The 18,409-nt window shown below is 42.5% G+C and overlaps 1 protein-coding gene across 1 annotated transcript in view; it reads left to right on the top strand.

Annotated features, from left to right (window-relative positions):
* The window catches only part of C2cd2 (C2 calcium dependent domain containing 2), a 61,566-nt gene that overhangs the window by 7,303 nt on the left and 35,854 nt on the right, over positions 1-18,409 (top strand). Inside the window, exons 2-4 of the mRNA XM_055614804.1 lie at positions 3,727-3,825; positions 15,489-15,608; positions 17,636-17,740. Coding sequence (XP_055470779.1) covers positions 3,727-3,825; positions 15,489-15,608; positions 17,636-17,740 — 324 coding nt within the window. The remainder of the gene's footprint in view (positions 1-3,726; positions 3,826-15,488; positions 15,609-17,635; positions 17,741-18,409) is intronic.

Below are 18,409 nucleotides of genomic sequence, written 5' to 3'. Positions count from 1 at the left end.
TATATATATATATATATATATATATATATATATATATATATATATATGAAATAAACAAAATAACTAAAAAAAAAAAAACAAAAACAAAAACTCAAGCTGGAGAGAAGGCTCAGTGGGTGAGGGTGCTTATTACCAAGGATGGTGCCCAGAGTACAATCCCTGGAGCCCACATGGAAGAAGGAGAGACTCCAATTTGTCTTCTGACTTCTACAAATGAGCTAAATATTAAAATTAAACCCCCATTCCCAGTGCCTTGGGATGTTACTTTTGCCACAAGCAACATCCGTATCTGAAATTCTTGGGCCAGAAGTGTTCTTGATGTCTGATTCTGAAATATTTGTATATGCATAATTAGGTATCTTGGGGATGGGACCTGAGGCTAAACATGAACTTCTCTTCTGTTTCATGTGCAACTGAAGGAGTGTGCATGGTGCCAGGGCCAGCACATGCTGAAGGTAATTGAATACAGATTTTAAACAGCCGTGTGCTTGAAACAAAGCTTCATGGTATGGCATTTTCCACTTGTTAATCCTATGACTAAGCTTCCACCTGCAGTCAGTCTGTTCTAGATTTTTCCCCTCATTGGCCAGAGCCACAGTTTTAATCACAGAGGCTCTATAATATGGGTCAGGGCCTGAGGGTCACCTATCTAACTTCTTAGGTTTTTTGTTTATTTGTTTGGTGTGTGTGTTGTGTGTGTGTTTGTAAAGGGGAGCGATGACTGTGCATTTCTGGCAGTTCCTACATGAGGAGTTTCTCGTGTGTGCAGTCTTTCTTTAGTCTGGGCTGGTGGTTGTGGAATGGGGTTGTTAGCCTTGGTCAGAACAGCAGCAGTGCAGAAATTGGTTGAAAACTGTGGATTCACTCTACTGAACCCCAGGGGCAGGTGGATTAGAAGTAGAAAGGTAGTCTTCCCATCCTTAGTTTTTTAGTGATTTTTTTTTTTTTTTTTTTTTTTTTTGCCTGCTTGTATATGAGTGAGGGTGTCAGATCCTCTGGAACTGGAGTTACAGACAGTTGTGAGGTACCATGTGGGTGCTGGGAATTGAACTCAGGTCCTTTGGAAGCACAGCCAGTACTCTTAATCACTGAGCCATCTTTCCAGCACTCTCTCTTATTTTAACTTATAGTTTGTGTCTTTTGTAAGAGCATCCCTTGACATTAAAGATCTTTCCAAAATTCTGCTTAGAAGGCACCACAAGAAGAAACACCCACCCTACTTGCTTTGCTGTGGCTCCAGGACAGAGTCAGTGCCTAGGTGGAAGGAAGGCAGCCCTGTATTTCTAGGCTTCTCTAGGGTGCTCTGTTCTGCTGGCTCACCTTAGCATTTAGGCACTCTGCTGATGGCACCTGCTGGCACTAGCCTTTGTGCCACAAGGTCAGCTCATAGTGCAGCAAATTCATAGAGTCCTTAGCCAACTGCTTCCCCAAAAGCCAGCTCCAGCTCTAGACTCTGCTAGAACAGTCTGGAGATGGTAACATCATCCCTCCTGCAATGTAAATTTTACAACCTTTCCTGATTGAGGAATAAGGTAGGTGCTGTTAGCATAGGGTGAAGTTCTAAATCCTAAATCAAAATTAACTGTGTATTTTATGCTTGACATTGGGAATTCTTTTTAAAAAAAATCAGAGGAGAGTTATGCCATTGCTGTTCTGTGCTAGGCCTGCCAGAGCACCCCTAGTCCCATCACATGCCAGTTCTGTCTTCTACTTTTGCTCATACTCATATAGGTAACTTGCTCACTGCCATGGAGCCCTGACTTACAGGACACACAGGGCAGCAGCTTCTTGCTACCCAGGCAGAACTTAGACAGGGAAGAATATCTGGCAGGAAAAGTTAAAGATTTCAATCTAAGGGCATCTTGGTATGCAAGCTGGGACTTTCCAGGGAACTCATTTTAAGAGGACAGTCCTTGACTTGCTGTCCAACCCATATTTACTTTTATAAAGCATAAATTTTACTGCCTTATACTCACATTGATTTAATATATCTGCTATTTGGAGATTTAAAAAAAAACTAAAACAATAAACAAAACAGGGTTTCATGTAGTTCAAGCTGGCATCAAACTCAATATTTACCTAGGAGTAGCCTTGAACTTTCGATCTTTCTGCCTCCACCTCTCAAGTGCTAGGATTTCAGAGAAGTAGTACCATGCTGATAGAATCTAAAGCCTCATGTATGCTAGGCAAGAAATTGGCAAGCTGAGCTATATCTTGTTGGTGCTACTTTTAAAATCTAATTTATTTATGTTTTTAGTCCTCTTTTTCCCCACTCTACCCCAGTCCCTTCCAACACCCCAATACTGAGTAGGCGAGAAAGAAGGTTAGTGGTGAGAAGACAGTTTTGTTTTCCTTAGCTACTTCCTGCTGGTTACGGTCATCAGGTTCCTTGGGGCAAGTTCAATCCTCATTTCAGGATATCTCCAATTTCTTCTTGACACACTGCATCAACAGCAACCAGGAGCGGCAGCAGCTTTCTTTCTTGGAGCCCCTTACAGAGTCCTCAGAATTAAACCATCTGCAGCTGTCCAAGAGCCCACACGAGGCAAATATTTTGCCACTTTGGACAATCTGAATCAGTCCCATATCCCACACCTGGGATTAAAACAAAAACATGTTTACATATCATAAACCAAAACTTCCACAACAATATCCCTAGCCCTCTCTTGGAAATTTTTAACTTGAAAGACACTCCCCACTTCTGCTGCCCCAGAAAAAGAGGTTTGCTCAGTGGGTAGACCACTTGCCACACAAAGTATGAGGACCTGAGTTTGAATCCCAGAACCCATGTGAAGGTAGATGTGTCTTTATAATCTTAGAGCTCATATGGTGAGATAAGAGGCATGAAAATCCCTGGAAGTTCATTGGCAGCTAGCCTGGTGCATGTAGACTGTCTCAAACAAGGACTGATGGAGGAGAGGACCGACACCTAAGATTTTCCTCTAGCCTCCACCTACATTTGGACTATGACAGACAGGCCATGTGCTTGTATTCACACAAATAAGTATTTACATACACACATAATAAACATATACACACACCAAAAAATTAATTAAAAAACAAAACAAGAGAGACACAGAGTTCACTGGAGAATGCATGAAGCTTATTGAACCATGTGGCTGGGGAGCCAAGCAGCTTTGGAGGGCTGTAAGGCAAAGACTGGGAACACAGCTACCAGATAAGTTCCTTTCCAGTCAGTAGTCTTCTGTGTCATTTCACATCCCAGAGAGATGTCAGGCTCTGGGTTTCTGCCAAGCAGTAGAAGAGGAGAAGGGAGATAGCACCTCAAGTATCAGTATGCCTACAACCTCATAAAGTAGAAGAGGTAATTCCCTCCACCCAGAGAAGAGCACTTCCATAATAAGGAAGAGACACAACTGAGAGGGTAAGGTGTACCCACAGCCTGCCCCAAATCTGCACTTCTTTCCTATTCTGAACCTTAGGGTTGAACACAATGCTTCATTGCTTTATCTTTGAGTCAATTGCCATCTCTATCATCCCCTCCTTGTGGAGTCCTGCTTGCGAAGTGGTAAGCAAGCTCCAACATGGGCTGGTCCCCCTCCGCCTCTCTCTCTCTTTCTCTCTCTCTCTCTGTGTGCTTACTGATAACCATTGCTGGGATGTTCTGTTAACAGGGGTTTTTTTAAAAAATTATTTTATTTAAAAATAAACAAAATCCAAGCTACATTTATGCATTCCTCCTCACATAGACCTTTTTTCTTCCAGGGTCCACTGCATCTCTCTTTTCAGCAATACCCACGGCCACAGTCCTTGCAGCTGAGAATTGGGGAGGTCTCCAGTATGGTCAAATCAACCCAGGAGAAGGTGAGCTAGGTATTCGAACTATGCCATCTTTCCCTATGTGTGTGCTAAGCTGGAGCTGGGCAAGTGGTTTGCTTCAGAATTGGTGAAAATATAGAACCATTATTCTGGGAGAAAGTGTATATTAAAAAATTCTGCACATAAGAGAATATCATTCAGCATTGAGAAACACCAACACATATGTGTGTACCACCAGTGAGCCTGGAAAATATGATCTTTGGGGGTTAGAGATGTAGCTCAATTGGAAACATGCTTTCCTAGCACTCGAGAAGCCCTACATTTGTTCTCTAACATATAAATTAGGTATGATGGTACATACCTGTAATCTTAATACTCAAAAGGTAAGGACAGGAAGGTCAGAAGTTCAAGGTCATTCTTAGCTACATAGTGAGTTTAAAGCCAAACTGGGCTACATGAGACCCTGTCTCAAAAAACAAACATTAGGCACATGCAGCCCTGTGTTGTATGATTCCATTTATATGAAATGCCCAGAACAGATAAACCAGCTAATAGAAGTAGCTAGAGATGCTAGGACCTGGGTGGAGAAGGGTCTGGTAGGGATTGGAGTGGTTGCCTACAGGCAGAAGGTTTGTTGGTGGGGATGGCTATACAGCTACAAATGTGTTGAAAGCATCTGAGTGCAGTCTACAAGGCTGAATTTTGTGGCCTCTCAGTACAACTTCTGAGTGTGCACATGTGAAGTAATCTGTGTGAGGTAGAGTTTCTGCCAGTGAGGTGTGATATAGAATTAGTCCTATTGCTCAAAGTTTACAAGTGAGATACACACGAGACTAACCAGAAAGTCTAAGGAAATAAAAAATCAAAGATTAACTTCAACTTGTATTCACATTACCATCTTGTACTTATTATCTTTATTACTAATTATTATTATTGTTAATACTATTCATTTTATATTCTTGGGCTCTGAGTCTTCACCAATATTAAAAATGGCTTATTTTCCTAATATCAGCTTATCTTCCAGACTTAAAAACCCTCCCTACATGGCTAATGGGACATCTCTGTCACTGTGGTTTCTATGGATGTCAGTGAGTGAGTCTTACTGTAAGAGGAAAAGGAAAAGGAACCCTATCAGTGCCATTCATTACAACTCTTGAAAGTGTGCTTCTATATACGTAAAAAGAATATAGATTTGGGCTAGAGAGATGGCTTAGCATCTCTTTAGATGAGTGCTTGGTGTATCCATACTGAGTAGATCACAACCTGATGTAACTCTAGCTCCAGGGGATCTGACACCCTCTTCTGGCCTCCAAAGGTATCTGCATACACATCAATAAAACTAAACTAAAACTTTTTTTTTAAATAAGAATTTTCTCCCCACCTGCTACTGTTAGTTTCCTCTGTTTCCTTGATACTTTAGCTTATACTTGTATGTCATATTAATGTATGTGATTTTGTGTATCTATGTAAAATATAGGAACCACAAATGAGAGAAACAGGTAGTATTTGTTCTTCTGAGTGTGGTGTAATGAGATTCTCTCTATCTGTATGCATTTTCCCATAAATGGTATAACTTCATTCTTCTAAATGGCAGAAGGAGATTCCATGTGTATTGAAACCACATTTTCTGTATGCATTCCTCTGTCGTTGGATATCTAAGCTGGTTTCATAACTTAGCTATAGTGAAGATTGCTGTAGAAACATCAGTGTGGAAGTGTCTCTGTGAAGAGGATATTTTTTAGGCTGTGACAAAGACAATAGTTCAGTCCTCTGCCCCTGCTTCCTGCCCACTGTGGGAACCACCCTGAAATCCGGCTAGTCTCCTCCAGCCTTCTGTGTCCCTCACCCCTGCATGCGAAAGACCTGCATTTGCAGATCTGTGCACATCTCACATCTAGTTAAATGTGCAGCATGTGTTTAGCAGACAGTGTGGAGAGGGTCCCAGGTATCCCCAGGTTGGGAGGAGAGTGCTACCATCCCTTACCCCCACACACCTGTGTCATCTTCACAGCAAGGATTATTTATATTTCTTAACTTCTATCAACTTGTAGTCATACTTTAGTACCAGGATTTTTCTTCATGGAATTTGAGATTCATCTGATTAGTTACAGCTTTGTTTCCATAGCTGTCATTGGACAAGCCAGGCTTATGTATCCCTCTTGCTTGGCTGTTTCAGGGTTAGGGTTTTGTAGAGTCAAACTTATTTATTCCTCTTCCTTGGCTGGATAAATAGCTTACTTTCTTTTCTCACAGGCATAAATGACAGATGCTACAGGAGCCTGGTTACTTTTCTAGCTTCCCAGATGCACACTTAAGTGTGCCAGGTTATAGTGGACTAGGTGGGTCCAAGATATTTTGTTTAAAACTGGCCAGATTGATTACTGTGGTGCTGTGCCATCAGCCCAAGAAAAGTCCCTTCCCTCCAAACCTTGCTAGTACAGAAGTCACATGTCCATGCTATTCCCTTAGTGAGTCCAAAGAACTCTTTGGAAGATACTAGAGTGGCAGAAGGAACTGAAGCCTGTGGTAGGCATTGGAATATTTAAGTTTGCACAGTCCATGTAGCTGGCAAGGACTGGAAGTAGATGGGCCTGTGGCCACTTTTTACAGGGTAGAAACTGATGCATAGAGAGTGGAGAGCGTAACCTAGCTGGTACCTCCTTGGGAAGTGCCTGCTCCAACAGCCAGCATTGTCTCTGTCAGTGGCAGATAAAGACTGTATTTCTTTGGAACTTGGCAGCTTGTGTTTGTTGTTTTCTGAAACTGCTGAGTCTGAGGGGCAGTGGAATAGTACCAAGAGCTAGCTTGGCATCTGAGGAGGGACAGAGATACAGACTTTATAGCAGTCTAGCTTTAAGGATCTTCATACTGACAAAATAAATAAACAAACAAACAAACAAACAAATAAAATAAAAGCAGCCTTGGAAAGTGGATGGGTGAAGTGCATTCCTATTAGTCCATCTACTAGGTGAATATGCAACCAAAGCCTTAATGTGAATAGTGTTTGTACATCCTGCTCAGATCATGTCATTCACCATAGACAAAAGGGAAAAGGAAAAGCAGTCCAAGCTGTGTGGACACATCAATATGGATATAGAATATTACTTAGCCTCATAAAAAACGAAATGCTGACATGTCCTTCATGGTGTATGAGGACCTTTTGCTAAGTCCGGATGTAAAAGGACAGACGCTGTAAGAGGTGTTAGGTGGGGCTCTGGATGTGGTCCATAGAGTCAAGTGCACAAGCAGAAAATAAAATGGGGGGGGTGGTGGCTGGGAGGGGCTGGGCACAGAGTTAGTATTTTGTAGGGACAGACCTTCTGTTTGGGAAATGGAATGTTCTGAAGTTTGGTGGTGGCACTGTTAAACTATGTGCCTAGGTATAAAGGAGAGGATGAGTTGCATGCATGGTGAAAATCAATAGAGAAATTCATAAACTTTTAAAAAAAAGCTTCATTTTATTCACTCATCTTTGTTTGCTCTTCCTGTGGCTGATCTGTGGTTTCATCCTCAACAGTCCCTTAGTTTGGTAGCTGGTTGTGGGGGTGTCATACCCTTAGACAGGGATATGCATGCCATCATGTGCAGATGCTTACAGCTCTGAAGTTGCTGCAAGTGGTGCATTCTGTCTCAAATACAGAAGTTTTATTGTTACAAAATTAGCAACCAGGAAAACAGAGAATATTTACAAATAACACCTATTATCCTGGGCAGTATGAGCTTCCCTGAGATTAGCCCTGTTCAGTACATTTCCAAGTCTATTGCTTTGCTTCCCACCCTTCCCCAACTTATTATGTTTCCCTTGTGTTATTTAAGTTATCTGACCACCTTATCAGTGGGTGCACAGGACTTGCTGGAGGGAATCTGCCTGTTAGGCAAAGGCTTCATTATCCTGGGCAGAAGGGATTTGAGGACAGGGTGTCATGCTCCCTTGCTTCTTTACACAAGGCTCAACTTTCTGTCTTGGATGTGTAGCTGGTCACATGAATCACCCAGCCTTCTTGGGCATAGAGGTGATATGATTTAACTTAAGTAGCGTACAGGATTGCTTAGCCTGCAGTAAGCAGTAACCACTTTTACCTTGCCCCTATCATCATTTCACTTTGTGTTTATTGCTTTATTATTCTTCAAAGTAGAAGTACTTGTGAAAGAGTAGAAACATTTTTCATTTTATTTTACATGGATGAGTGTTTCACCTACATGTGTGTCTGTGTAGTGTCTATGGAGGCAAGAAGAGGGTGTCAGATTCCTAGGGACTGGAATTACAAATGATCGTGAGCTGTGTGTGGGTGCTGAGAATTGAACCTGGGTTCTCTGCAAAAAGGAGCCAGTGTTCTTAATCATTGAACCATCTCTCTAGCTTCAGAGTTGAAGAATTTTTAAGGGTTTTGATTGGCTACTAGGAAGGCAACCTTAGAAAGGGGATAATGCCAATGTGTTCATTTTTATACAGTTAAAGGGAATACTATGTGCTGGCTAGAAAGTTGAAAAGTACATAAACCAAAATGAAGTTGCCCCTCCCATCACTATGTCCACCTCCTCTCATGCAATGGGTTTATTCACAGCAGCATCCTCAGTAGCTTGTCACCTTCCCAAAACAAGTAGGAAAGCATGTATACACACACACAGACACACAGACACACACACACACACACACACACACACACACACACACAGAGTGTGTGTGTTTGGTTTCATTGCAACTTCCTTTTTTTATAGTTCTTGGCTTTTACATTTTCTTGGGCAAATGAAGAAATGATTGAGAGTGATGTGTCTAGGTGCTGTTGTCTGAGGTCAAATGAGCTAGCCAGGCAGGTACAGATCTTTGCTCTTCACTCTCAAAGTAGTTGCCCTCCATTGGTTATTGGCTATGGGTGGGACTTTGTCTTTGGAGCCCCTTGGTGGATCTTAGCTGCCCCAACCTCTGCTCACCTATGTGTGTGTGTGTGTGTGTGTGTGTGTGTGTGTGTGTAGGGAGGGATGTGGGGAGCTGGGAGGGTATGTTTGTATGTATGTGTATGTGAGAGATGTGTATCGGGGAAGGGGCCGGGAGGGTGTATATGTGTGTATGTGTGATCTTCCTGAGCGTCTGAGAGGGTAAGATCCCTTTTGTTCTTGGTTTCTGTATGTGACCTTTCCATTTTTTGATAGATGCCTTGGCCAGCTACAACACACCCATTTTTAGAAAGAACTGGAGCCAGAAAAAAATAAGCTTTTCTCATAGCATGCTCCAGTTGGGACATCACTTAACTCCCCCATTAGATACAGACCAGAGGCGTGGAGATGTCTTTTTAATATTGTTCTGGGTTGTAGCTTTGTGTTCTGCTTGACCATTTCCCACGGGATGCAAAATTTCCAGTGTAGTCTTTGTCAGTTTCCCCACATAGTCTCCCTGCTGTGCTGAATTCTTGAGAACTGGAGGACACCAAGTCCATGGCATAGAGAAATGAAAACTTTTAGTTTCAAGAGTGTTTAGAAGCCTTCCCTGCCAGCTTCCTCCATGACCTCAGGTTTTTGTTTTGTTTTGTTTTTCATCTTCCTAATGGCCTTAGCCAAGACTACATAGCTTGTGCTAAGAAAGGAACAGGTGCTCCCAAGCCCAACAGGTTCCATTACATAATGTCTTCTCCCAGCTGAATAAGAATGAGGACTGGCTATTTGGCTTGTGAGTTTATACAAAGGGCCCTAAGTTTGGACTTTGCCCTGCAGCCTTTCAATACCTCTGTATGTCACAGTTGTCTCTGCAAACACAGGTTCATCATCAATCCCTCAGCACAGCCCATAGTGAGATCTCTCAGAGCTTTGACAGAGAAAAGTACCAAGGGCAGGGGCAAGATTCAGGCCCTGCCTACCCCACTGAGTCTGGAGCAGTCTGGCTCACACAAGGCATTTTGGACATTGAACATTGTGTTTCTTAGTGACCTTCTTCATACTGAGTATCTTCCCATTCAGTTCAATTCTGACCCTCACATAACCCTGAGATGTTAGTATAACTGGGTTCCAGGCTGAGGCCTACAAGCCTGGCCCTGCTGTGTACCCCACTTCTGATTAGCAGGAGACAAATTTTGGCTTCCCAGGAGCCCTTTAGTTCAACAGATTATTGGAATGGTTCACAGAAGGCAGGAAAGCCTTCTATTTCCAGTTTATGAAGCTATAAAGTGAAAGATGTGTACATAATATGTATGGAATGGCATAGCCTCCAGGCCCTTCTGGACATGGCTCCTCTCAGGACCTCTCTTCTTCACCTGAATTTGGATGAAGGCTTCAGTGCTCTGAATGACTGATTATTATTCAATTGCTCATTGATGGCCTTGGGTGTGATGGGCCCAGGCTGTGTTTCTTTTCATTTGTACTCATGATAAACTTGTTAGAAGACAGACAGTGCCATGGGATGGAGGAGAAACTAGATAAGAGGGTAGGTAAGTCACTTGGCCACAGAACAGAGCTACCAAGTGATGGTTCTCTGGCCACTGTGCACAATAATCTTTGTGGCTCTTGCTCTGACCCAAATCTGTTATAGAAGAGATGAGAAAGAGATAAAAAAAACAAGACAGCCCATGAAATTGTGAAACCATAGCAACAAACAGTGTAGATAGTAGGAAGGTCAGAGCCACAGGCCTGTGGTGTGTATTTAATATCTACTTCATGGCTACTGTCCTTTGTGTGCTGACATCTACTCTGAGAACATTGTGCTCCTGCTCTGTCCATTCCTCTCTAGTTTGCAAGGGCAGTGAATTCAGCAAATTTGTCTTTCCTTCTCACAGAAATCTCCACTGATCTTTTTGTTTGCTTTGTGTGACTTGAAACTCCAGTCATGCCATTAACCTGGTATGTATGCTAATAGGTTGTGCAATTGTTTTGAGGTAGGATCCTTCCCATGGCAGGGGAAGCTTCTCCTGGGAAGTTCCACCCTTTGGGTGCCACTGTAGACACTGCCCCTGAAGGAACCTGCTTGTTGGGTATTGACATATGGTGAAATGACCTTTGGGGGCTGCTATATCATTAAGTTTATTGCAGTCTAGAACATCATGGGCAGATCACAGGATGACTTGGCCTTTATGGGAAGCACTAAGTGCCAGCAAGGAAAAGAACCAGTTCCTTCCAGTCTTCCTTTTAGCGGAAACATCTTTTCCATGTCTTTTCATGCAGAGTCCTTGAGAGAAAAAGCTTATACACAGATGCTTCTGTGTGAAGCCATATTACATAGTCACTCTCCCCCTCTTTTGGTTTTATTTCTTGATATGAGCAGAGAGCATTGCTGGAGTGGGAGTTAGAATCCAAAAAAGGGAACTAGTATGGTTCAGGCATACCCCATTGTAGTGAGAATTCTGGAATTTTGGTTCCTTTAAAAACAGAAATATAAGAATATGTTTTTGTTTTAATCTCAGGTCTGGGGATATGGGGCAGAGGTGTGGTTTTGCCAGCTGCAGATAGTTTCTGTGATTGTGTGATGTTTGGAATTCACCCCCCCCCCCCCCCCCCAGGCACCCTGGGTGGTTGTTGGTCCTTCAGTAGGTTTGGTCATGCTCAAAGAAAGAACAAAAGGAAAGAAATTTGATTCAGGGATTTCTCTCTTTCTCTCTCCCTCTCTTTTTCCCCCCTCCCTCCCTTCCTTTCTCTCTCTCTCCTTCCTCTAACCTTCTTTTCTCTCCTAGCTAATGACACGGGGTGAAACTAGGGGGAATAAAGGGTAGGAAAAAAGAACCCACAAAGTAGCAAAGATAAGATATACCCCATTTATCCAGTATGCCTTGGAATTGACTGCCATCTTGTTTCCAGAATTTTTCATTTTAGGCCCCTGGGAGGGAGAGTTTCTCATGAAATAAGCCTTCAGGTCTCTATATCATGTCTCAGTGGGCAAATAGGATGCATCATTTCTCATTACTGTGACAAAATGCCTGACAAAAGCAACTTAAGTTTGAGAGGATGTAGTTCTTCATGTTGAAGAAGGCATAGTGGTAGGAGCTTGAGAGAGCTGGTCACATTGCATCTGCCCTCAGAAACTAGATAGATCCAGGACCTATTTGAGCCCCCACTCCAGGGTCAAAACAAGCTTGAGGAGCAACTAGACGCTCCCTCACAGACATGCCAAGTGGCTTGTCTCCTAAGTGATTTTAGGTCCCATCAATTGGCAGTGTTAACCATCATACAAAATGAATTGTGTGTATGTGATAGCACTTAACTCTGGCTGGTTTTACTTTTTAAACTGAAGACCCCTGTTCAGAGTAGACATTAGATATATTCTTCCTTACATCTCCTTACATCTTTATTGATATGATATTCTCCACACACCTTTAAGAATGTTTATATAGGTGAGAATAGATGGCAGAGTTGGGAAAGACATATTTGGGAACTGTTGATAACGGGTCTGAAATCTGGTAAAGAATATAGTTTAATGAGCAAGAGATACCCATGCCCTTTGGCTTTCATACTACAATGTTCCCCAAATAACTGCAATGAGGACTCTCATACTGAGGAAAGGAAAGGTGAAAATTCTGATGCCAGCTAGAGGTGGAACTTGCCTCCTGAAAAGGATTTCGACTATTTGCCAGACTACATTGTAGGAGAAATAGGAGCCAAATGGTATTGGGCAGTGATGGACAGGATCCTACCTTCACCAGGACTGCTTAGCTATGTATGCCTCTTGGCCCTACATTTGAACCTAAATCTCATTTCAGCCCCGATTCTGGGGGTCAAGACAAGCTTGAGGAGTAACTGAACATCTTTCTCATTTTCCTCTTTTCAGTGTGATCACGTTGAATAAATTTCCTTTCTCTGCTTTTCTGTTATTTGTTTGACTTATTTTAGGACACAAGGCCAAACTCCTTAGGGCTGCTGGAGCCTGCCCTCTGACCTGACAGCTCCAGTAATGGATCTATGTCCTTTTTGTTTGATGGCTCCTTCCTTATAGCATGTGATCCACGTGAAAAATCCCCCAATAACTATTTAGGTGCATTTTTTGAGCTGTGATCCTAGTGGTTTTGGTATGCTCAGAAGGTTTGTTTAATGAGCTTTTATGATATACCATGGGGACACTAAAAAAGGCTAGTTAGTGTGCCTGGCTAATGTGGTGCAATAGGGTTGGGAAAGAACTGGGATGTTATAAAAAGACTCTCTAACCCAAAGCAGCCCCAATACTGATTCTACTAGGTCTTAAAGTAGGGGAGGTGAGTGGCTTCTCAGTCCCTTTTCCTATGGCTGTGATAAAATACCTGACAAAAGCAGCTTAAGGAAGAAAGGGTTTGTTTGGAGTCATTTTGTATCTCAGCTAGTTCCTTTTTATTCAGTCTAAGTCTCAAGCTGTTCTCCTTTATAATGGGTCTGTCCGCCTCAATTAACTTAAGCAAGATAATCCCCACAGGCTAACCTAACCTAAGCAACCCCTCATGGTTAGCTGTGATTGGAAGCTTGTCTACTAGGTGTTCCAGATCCTGTCAAGTTTACAGCTAACATTGACCATCTCGAGTAGCTAATCATGAGCTTTGGAGTCTTGTATTCTAGAAGTCCTTTGAATTTAGTTATTGGCCTAATTTCTTCATAGGTTTACCCAAGTGCTTAGATGCTCTGTGTCACTCAAGAGATGATTGTTGGGCAGCTTTATGTGTCCTTGGAAACCAAAGCTTCTTATGAGGTTTAAAGCACACCTCTAGTTCCTATCCCAAGCCAACTGTGTTCTTAGTACAGTGCTGGTGGGCTCAGGGTAGAAGGTTCTAGAGCATCTTAATAGTCATGTGGCAAAACCTCCTCTGTTTTATTGTTTTATTTCAAGCAGCAAAAGGCTCAGGCCCTGGGAACAGCATTTCCTTGCATCAGCCATTGGCCCATGGAGTTTCTCTGCTATCAAAATTTCCAGAAAGGATTGTTTATAGAACAGTTATTTTTAACATGAATCGGTGACATTTCTTATCCAAACATTTTTGTTGTTGTTGTTTTTGTTGTTCTAACCCTCTGTGAACTCTGGGGAAGATGAAACTAGTCCCTGTCAGCCATCTTTTGAGAGCAGTGTCATAGGAATGAATGAAAGAAAGGTGAACCAGGTTTTTCCAGAATTGAGAAGGAAGATGATTTTTTAGGTGAGCTCCTGCTAGGCCAGTGTGCTCAGGACTCCACTCCTAGATTCCAGAAGTTGCCCTACTAGGCTCAGAGCACCTGGAGGGTATGTTAGAGTTTGTATGTTGGGGGCACCAGCAGTAAACTGTGTGTGGGAGGCCAGGGATGAGAAAGAGGGGGTGTGGATGGACTAGCTCTGCACTTTGTGCATCAGGCCTAGCAAAGTAATTTTTTTCATAATCTTTTCACTTTGTGTTTTAGATTTGGAGAAATACACCAGAGAATTAAAGATTTTTTTCTGTCTCTCAAAGTGACCCTCAGGGATGGGATCAGCCATTCCTTGGGGGAAGGCAGAAGTCTATCTTGTGTCATCTTCAGACTTCCGGTGACTCATTGGCCAGCTTCTGGGATGCCTAGCCACCCTGCTGTGCAGTGCCTAACATGCCCTGTTGCTGCAGCCCCTATATACCTGACATTTGTCCTTGGTGTGCACTGCGCATGCTCAGGGTTTTGCCAGGCGTTACTGGAATCTGATGTAGAAGATCTGCTCCCCTAGGACTCACTGACAAAAAACACTGGGTTATTTTAGTTATAAAATCACCCCTCTGAAATTCTTACGACAGATTGTGGCTTGGTTTATTGTTGATGTAATTACTTGTCTCTATCTTCTATAACTTTGTTCTAAAATACAAATTCAATGTATATTTGAGCTCATAGCTCTATTTTTGTTAGAGTTATTTAATTTTACATGTTTATAAGTTTACATAAAAACTTTATATGTTTTTAAATTTATACTCAAATTAAAACTAATATAATAAAATTATTTAGATAGAAATAATTTTATGTTCTGGGTAAAATTCTTAACTTTCTTTTGTATCAACATATGTTAAAGTTTTTGTTTTGTTTTGTGTTTTGAGACAGGCATTCTCTGTGTAGCCCTGGATGTCCTGGAATTCTTTTTGTAGACCAGGCTGGCCTCAAACTCAGAGATCCACCTATCTCTGCCTCTTGAGTGCTGGTTTTAAAGGTGTGTGCCACCACACCTGGCTACTTTTTAAATTTTTTGCTTGTAATACCTATGACTTATTTTCTTTTAAAGGCTTACTTTTAGCAAAATATGGCAAGTGGCTTTTTTCTACATGAGGGTAGAAATGTCTAGAGTTTTAAAAAAAAGTACATTTATTATTTGTGTGCATGTGCATGTGTGTGTGTGTGTGTGTAGGTCAGAGGCAACTTGTAGAAGTTGGTTCTCTACTTACACTATGTCAGTCCTGAGGATGACACTCAGGTTGTTAGGCCTGATGGTAAGCACCTATACATCTGGCAACTCACTGGCCCTGTATAGGGAGTATAAAAGCAGCCATTGTGAGAAATAAATAAATAACAGCTATTTTTAAGGAACAAAACCTTCATTATGTGTGGAAAAACATGACAACCAGATTTAAGCAGGACAGAATCTTTTGAGAATCCATCAGGCAGTGTCTAGCTTTTGAATTGTTTCATGTTAGAAAAAAATGTGTATCTGAGTATCCAAAGTTGAGGCTCAGAATTCTTTTCTTGCTGACATAGATAGTCTAGGTTATTCAGTGAAACAAAGGTGTCTGAGTTATGCACTGTCTTTGTTGTCTCTGAAGATTCCCTGTCCTTTGTCTCTCCAGGTGGTGATCTGTCATGTGGTGGGTGAGACCCTTCAGTTCTTGGTCAGTGCAGGGCCTGCCTCTACCACAAGCTCAGAATGCCAGCTATATGATGTCCAGCTTTCACCATTTCATTTAAAGGTAAGGTGGTGTAGATTCCATCAGTCACAAGAAATCCATGATGGTCATGATCTTGTGTTCCCTACCATAGAAGGGACACATGGAGGATTCCTTTATGCTGAGTTACAGAGGTCTGAGTCTCATTCTTATTATCTTTAAACTGTTAGTTTCCATAAGCATGACTCAGAAAAGCACACAACACTGTAAGGTCTGTACCCAGCATGGACGATGACTATGTAGATGGAGCCCTTTCCTCTAGTTCTTCTCAGCCTATATACTCTGTCCCCTCTCTGTGGTCACATGGAATTAGGGAAGAATTGTGTATAACTGGTTGGGAGAAGTGACTAGATAACTGGGTGAGGGTCCTGTGGCACACCCTGATTCTCCTATCAAGCCCAGCTGTGATGATCTTTTGCAAGCAGACACAGCTCATCTGATGAAAATGGTGGCAGTTTGACTTTGAGAATAGCTTTATTCAGCAAGATACTTGAGGGTTATAGGACTGTGTTCCTCTTGGCTATATATTAGTTATAAAGAGCTCATGTATCACCTCACTCTTTGTTTGGTCACTGTGCCTTGTACCTTTTTAGTACAGTCACCATAGGTTTAGTTTTCAAACCGTACCTATTGGAACATTCTCCTGCTAGCCTTTTTCATTGATAAAGATACTTATGATTCTTTTAGTCACCTGGAGAGAGAAGATATTCTCATCACCTTATGGTTCAGGCCCTAATCACACCTGCCAAGTCCCATATACTATGTCTGGTCCTATATATAAGGCTTCAGGGATGAAGGCCTGGCCATCTTTCCATGATTATACCTCCTCTTCATGAGTAGGACTGTTTAATATAGGAGGCCATTTGAGGCTGCTGGAGTGGCCCAGGTAGAGGGGGAAGGGTTCCATGGTACTCCATACATAATACCAGGGACATGTGGACATGGATACTGGCTGTGCCCAGGACCAAAGATGGTGCCCTGGTTCCTTTTGCTCTCTCCACTTTCCTATGCCTTGGTGACAGAAAGAGAAGCACACACAGAACACACTGTACTCAGTGAGTTCCCCATTTAAATAAGGATATAGAGTGTCAGTGTCACCTGGCCTGAGGAGCTGGCTGGGTAGAGGGGAAGCTGGAAAGGAGTTTGGGGGGGGGGGGTTCATGTCCATTCTGAAAGAACATGGTAGGCCAAGGCAGAAGCTTAACCAGGGGACATCTCACCTCTTCTGGCCTCCAGGTTCTCCAGGCTTGCACACTGTATACTTATATATACACAGGTAACTCATTCACATTATCTTAATTACTTTTATATTGCTGTAATAAAATACCATGACCAAAAGCAACTTGGAGAGGAGAGAGTTCATTCCAGCCTAAACTCTCAGGTCACACTTCATTACTGAGGGAAGTCAGGGTAAAAGCTCAAGGTAGGAACCTAGAGGCAGGAACTGAAGCAGAGGCCATGGAGGTGTGCTGCTTACTGGCTTTCTCCCCATGACTTGCTCAGCCTGCTTTCTTATGCAATTCAGGACTACCTGTCCAGGGGTAGCACTGCTCATAGTGCTCTTCCATTATCAGTCATTAATCAAAATCCCTGCAAGCTTGACTATATGCTAATCTGATTGGGGCATTTCAAGGTTCGTTTAGGTTTTGGTCAAGCTGACAAAAATCAACTAGCACACACATAGAAGAAAAAGAACTTCCCTATCTGTGGACTTGGAGAGGGGCATAGGAGGAGATGAGGGAGGGCAGATGGGATTGGGAGGGGAGCTGGGATACAAAGTGAATAAACTGTAATTAATATAAAAAATAAAAATTTAATTAAACAAGTTCTTACAAAATGAACACACAGAGAGCTTTAGTGCACATGTGCACAGCATACTGCATGCACATACAATATGTGTGCACACCTTGTACAAACACAGCACATACATAGAGCACATGGATATACAGTATACATATGGCATACATGGCAGCATGCGTGTATGCGCTAGTTAAGACTCAGGGGAAGAGCTCTGCTACCCAGTAACTGTTGTTTGTGGTTTGTTCTCCTAGATGGAATTCCACATGGAAAAGAAGAGAGAGGACATCCAGATCAGGTGGTCTTTCACCCATGCACCAGAAACAGCTATCAAGATCCAGCCCCAGGCCCTAGGGGAGGTCAGTCCGTAAGTTTTTTCCCTTCTTTCACTGGTTTGAGTCTGCATGAATGGCTAGGACATGTCTCAAATTCAGCAGTTCTAAGGTGGGCAGCCCCTGCCAGACACTCTCCCCATGCTGACCTAGGCCAAAAGAAACAGCACTGTGGGGACAGCTTGAATGAGAGGGCACTTTTCTTTCTACTCTCTGAGGCCTCAGTGTATGAGGGCAGAAACGTGGTTGCAGGGAGTGTATAAAAGGTGCCCTGCTGTCACTTTCCTTTGCTGGACAAGGGAACCCTTTCTGTGGCTTTCACAAAACCCCTTGTAGTTCTGGTCCATTTCAACTAGGTCAGCAACTGAGGGATCACTGCCATAGAGATGTGTGGACTTTATAGTGCATTTGCCAATAAGAGACTTTTTCTCTTTTCATCTCACTTTTGTCTTTTCCTCTTTCTTCACTTTCTATCTGGTGTTGGGAATGGAACCCAAGGCCTTGAACATGTTAAACAAGTGCTCCACCCAGACTTATCAATATTTTAACCTTCCTGTCTTGACATGGATGTGTGCAGTGTGAGGGTTTGGTTGGCTTGGCTTTGGTTTGATTTGGTTGGTTTGAGCTCATAAGTTTCACATGCATACTAACACACACACACACACACACACACACACACACACACACACACACACA

Source organism: Psammomys obesus, unplaced genomic scaffold (genome assembly GCF_907164565.1).
Source record: "Psammomys obesus unplaced genomic scaffold, mPsaObe1.curated_primary_1811, whole genome shotgun sequence".
Classification (NCBI taxonomy): Eukaryota; Metazoa; Chordata; class Mammalia; order Rodentia; family Muridae; genus Psammomys; species Psammomys obesus.
The sequence above is the reverse complement of the archived record's forward strand: the minus strand, read 5'-3'. Positions and strand labels throughout refer to the sequence as shown.